Genomic DNA, 4,896 nt, shown 5'->3' with positions numbered 1-4,896 from the left:
CTACCATCATCAGCAGCAGCAGCACAGCTACCACCACCATCATCAGCACAGCTACCATCATCATCAGCACAGCTACCACTATCATCAGCACAGCTACCATCATCATCATCAGCACAGCTACCACCACTATCATCAACAGCACAGCTACCACCACTATCATCATCAGCACAGCTACCACCACTATCATCATCAGCACAGCTACCACCATCATCATCATAGCTACCACCACTATCATCATCAGCACAGCTACCACTATCATCAGCACAGCTACCACCACTATCATCATCAGCACAGCTACCACCACTATCATCATCAGCACAGCTACCACCATCATCATCATCAGCACAGCTACCATCATCATCAGCACAGCTACCACCACTATCATCATCAGCACAGCTACCACCATCATCATCATCAGCACAGCTACCACCACTATCATCAACAGCACAGCTACCACCACCATCATCATCAGCACAGCTACCACCACTATCATCAACAGCACAGCTACCACCACTATCATCATCAGCACAGCTACCACCACTATCATCAGCACAGCTACCACCATCAACAGCACAGCTACCACCACCATCATCATCAGCACAGCTACCACCACTATCATCAACAGCACAGCTACCACCACTATCATCATCAGCACAGCTACCACCACTATCATCATCAGCACAGCTACCACCACTATCATCATCATCAGCAATGCCGGACGACACAGAACGACATTCCGTGACTCTGTGTGTGCTGTGCGTCTTCTCACTAGAAGTCTCCAACCTCCATGCTTCCTTGATCTTCCACATTCCCAGACTCCCGATCCTCAGCATTCCCAGATTTCCCACTGCCGGGATTCTCAACGCCCGGTTCTTCAGAATTCCCAGATTCCTGATAACCAGAATTCCTATGTCCCAGTTCTTCAGAATTCCCAGATTCCTGATAACCAGAATTCCTATGTCCCAGTTCTTCAGAATTCCCAGATTCCTGATAACTGGAATTGCTTTGTCCTGGGTCTACAGCATTCCCAGATTCCTGAAACTCTAAATTATTGACATCCATTTTCTCACAAGTTTCAGAATCCCGATCATGGGAATATGGGAGTCCCTGTGCCACATTCCCAGATTCTGGAATCTCGGCAGAATTCCCACTTTTCTCATCGGCAATATCGGGATTCCCCGATTTCTGTCCATCACCCACAGAAGGGCCTGGACCCTTTGGATAATCTGGAATCTTAAGTCCGGAAGACATGGAGTTTCCAGAATTCCCGGAGTTCTGAGGAGGATGATGAGGAGGCGGAAAGCCCGGGATGGATTCCGATGCTTGGAGCGTGGAGTGGGAGACACTTGGAGCAGGATGAAGTGGAAATCCCGGGATGGATTCCGATGCTTGGAGCGTGGAGTGGGAGACACTTGGAGCAGGATGAGGTGGAAATCCCGGGATGGATTCCGATGCTTGGAGCGTGGATTGGGAGGCACTTGGAGCAGGATGAGGTGGAAATTCCGGGAAGGATTCCGATGCTTGGAGCGTGGAGTGGGAGACACTTGGAGCAGGATGAGGTGGAAATCCCGGGATGGATTCCGATGCTTGGAGCGTGGAGTGGGAGACACTGGGAGCAGGATCGGGAGTCGATCCGGTGGGATCACGATCACCCAGAGATTCGTGGAATGGATCCATCATCGCTCACCGTATCCTGTTTACACGCGGGCACACGAGTGACAGTCAGCTGAGTCGGCCACTCACTCACTCACCCAGTCATTCAGCTACTCACCCAATCAGTTAACTCACCCCATCATACACCCAGCCAGCCACTCACCAACTCGCTCACTCGCTCGGGCACTCATCCACTCACTCGCCCATTTGCTCACTCACTACACAGCGATCTCACTCACCCACTAACTCCATCACTCACTCACCTATTCGCTCACCCAATCGCTCACTCAGTCGCTCACTCACCCAGTCGCTCACCTCACTCACTCACCCCACTCACTCACCCCACTCCACTCACCCAACTCACTCACCCCACTCCACACACTCACCCCACCTCACACCCCCACTCACTCACCCCACTCACTCACCCCACTCCACTCACTCACTCACCCCACCCCACTCACCCAGTCGCTCACCTCACTCACTCACCCCACTCACTCACCCCACTCACTTACTCACCCCACTCCACTCACCCCACTCACTCACTCACCCCACTCACCCCACTCACTCACCCACCCCACTCACTCGAGCGAGGCCGATTCTCACCTGCGCAGAACTCCAGAGTAGTCCTTGTTAATCTTTACCAGCGCCACCGCCACAATGATGATTACAATGACCACAACGCAGTAACGAGAGAGTTGCGCTAAGTGTCAGCGCTAAGCGTCAGCGCTAACTTTAGAAAAAGCGGTGAGGCGTGTACAGTGAGCTGGAGTCACCCACCCTGGTACAGTGCACTCGTGCGGCGCTGCCTGCATTGGGCCTTGTAGCCATGACGTCACCACGGTCGTTTGCGTGGTGACGTCAGCACGTTCCCTTTGCGTGGGGGCGTCGTCGCGTTCATTTGCGTGGTGACGTCACTACGTTCGCTTGCGTTGTTGGCGTCACCGCGTTGGTTTGCGTGGTGACGTAAACACGTATCGTTTGCGTGGCGGCATCACCGCGTTCGTTTGCGTGATGACGTCACCACATCTCGTTTGAGTGGCGGCGTCACCGCGTTCGTTTGCGTGGTGACGTCACCACGTTTCGTTTGAGTGGCAGCATCACGGGTTCGCTTTGCGTGGGTGGCGTCACCGCGCACCTTTACCTGGTGGCGTCACCGCGTTGGTTTGCGTGGTGACGTCAGCACGTATCGTTTGCGTGGCGGCGTCACCGCGTTCGTTTGCGTGATGACGTCACCACATCTCGATTGAGTGGCGTCACCGCGTTCGTTTGCGTGGTGACGTCACCACGTTTCGTTTGAGTGGCGGCATCACCGGGTTCGCTTTGCGTGGGTGGCGTCACCGCGCTCCTTTGCCTGGTGGCGTCACCGCGTTTGTTTGCGTTGTGACGTCACCACGTTCCGTTTGCGTGGCGGCGTCACTGCGTTTGTTTACGTGGTGACGTCACCTCCTTCCGTTTGGGTGGTGTCACCGCGTTCGTTTCCGTGGTGACGTCACCGCGTTCCATTTGCGTGGGTGGCATCACCGCGTTCCTTTGCCTGGTGGCGTCACCGCGTTTGTTTGTTTGGTGACGTCAACACGTTTCCTTTGGGTGGTGACATCACCACGTTTCCTTTGCGTGGTGACGTCACCACGTTCGTATGCATGGCACCGTCATCACGTTTATTTGCGTGGTGACGCCATCGGGTTAATCCTGGTGGCGACGTTTCATTTCATTTCATTTTTAATTTCAGTTTCATTTATTTGGCGTAGCCCTGTGAGCCATTCGGCTCTTGAATCGGGTGCAACCACAACAAACAACAAAAAAAAACACGAACAAGAAAAACATCTTAAAGTGACTACTTTGTGTGGTACTCTTTGGTTCTATTGGGTAAAGTCACGTAGTAGGTAAAAAATAAAATAACAAAAATCACGACGTTTCGGCCACAACACAAGCGGCCTTCATCAGGTGAAGGGACGAGACTGTCTGGAGGACAGCGCTGGAGTGAGAAAGCCACGCTGAGATCGCGACCTTTAAGCTGTGTGAGAAGAAACAAAGCGCCTTGACAAAGGAATTAGCATAGAATTTAGCATTGAAATGGCTGAGTGATTAGCTTGTGACTGGTCACAGAAATGGCTATGTTAAAGTTAAAGTATACACATCCGCAGAGGCACCCCTTGACAAAGGAATAAGCATAGAATTTAGCATTGAAATAGCTAAGTTAAAGTATACACATCCGCAGAGGCACCCCTTGACAAAGGAATTAGCATAGAATTTAGCATTGAAATAGCTAAGTTAAAGCATACACATCCGCAGAGGCACCCCTTGACAAAGGAATTAGCATAGAATTTAGCATTGAAATAGCTAAGTTAAAGCATACACATCCGCAGAGGCACCCCTTGACAAAGGAATTAGCATAGAATTTAGCATTGAAATAGCCAAGTTAAAGTATACACATCCGCAGAGGCACCCCTTGACAAAGGAATTAGCATAGAATTTAGCATTGAAATAGCTAAGTTAAAGTATACACATCCGCAGAGGCACCCCTTGACAAAGGAATTAGCATAGAATTTAGCATTGAAATAGCTAAGTTAAAGCATACACATCCGCAGAGGCACCCCTTGACAAAGGAATTAGCATAGAATTTAGCATTGAAATAGCCAAGTTAAAGCATACACATCCGCAGAGGCACCCCTTCACAAAGGAATTAGCATAGAATTTAGCATTGAAATAGCTGAGTGATTAGCTTGTGACTGGCTTAAAGGTCGTGATCTAAGCGTGGCTTCTTCCACTCCAGCGCTGTCCTCCAGACAGTCTCGTCCCCTTCACCTGATGAAGGCCGCTTGTGTTGTGGCCGAAACGTCGTGATTTTTGTTGTTTTATTTTTTTACCTACTACGTGACTTTACCCAATAGAACCAAAGAGTATGGATCCTTGCAGTCACGAAAGCTTTAAATCTAGAATTGACTTTGTGTGGTGACTGTGCAAACAGAAAAATCCATGGAAAAAAAAACCATAAAAATATTCCTGAAAAAAGCACCGTGCACCAACGCACGTTGCTTGATGACGTCATCGCGCCGAGCTGCCTCGTTTTGATGTCACCGCGTTACGCCGGTGTCTTGGCGTCACCACGCAAAGACACCGTGTGGACGGGTCTGGGAAACGTAATTACGTCATCGCGCCAGCACGGTGTCGCGATTAGTTGAGCCCGATGACGTCATTGAGTGAACAAGATGACGTCTTCACGCGCCTTGGCGAATTGGGGGG

The 4,896-nt window shown here is 50.7% G+C and overlaps 1 protein-coding gene across 6 annotated transcripts in view; it reads right to left on the bottom strand.

Annotated features, from left to right (window-relative positions):
• The window catches only part of LOC116956815 (telomerase Cajal body protein 1), a 34,996-nt gene extending 32,434 nt beyond the window's left edge, over positions 1-2,562 (bottom strand). For 2 of the 6 annotated variants that reach the window (XM_076063679.1, XM_076063683.1), the window contains exons 1-2: positions 2,257-2,558; positions 770-1,693 (exon numbers count right to left, since the gene is read on the bottom strand). In XM_076063679.1, the coding sequence (XP_075919794.1) occupies positions 770-1,680 (911 nt within the window). In that variant the 5' untranslated portion in view covers positions 1,681-1,693; positions 2,257-2,558. Of the gene's footprint in view, positions 1-769; positions 1,694-2,256 lie in introns of all 6 variants that reach the window. The other 4 variants (XM_076063680.1, XM_076063681.1, XM_076063678.1 and 1 more) reach the window with 4 other exon arrangements.
• Positions 2,563-4,896: the final 2,334 nt, after the last annotated feature.

The sequence above is a fragment of the Petromyzon marinus genome, unplaced genomic scaffold, assembly GCF_048934315.1.
Source record: "Petromyzon marinus isolate PM22_M1 ecotype Great Lakes invasive population unplaced genomic scaffold, UKy_Petmar_22M1.pri1.0 PM_Scaffold_17, whole genome shotgun sequence".
Taxonomy (NCBI): Eukaryota; Metazoa; Chordata; class Hyperoartia; order Petromyzontiformes; family Petromyzontidae; genus Petromyzon; species Petromyzon marinus.
The sequence above is the reverse complement of the archived record's forward strand: the minus strand, read 5'-3'. Positions and strand labels throughout refer to the sequence as shown.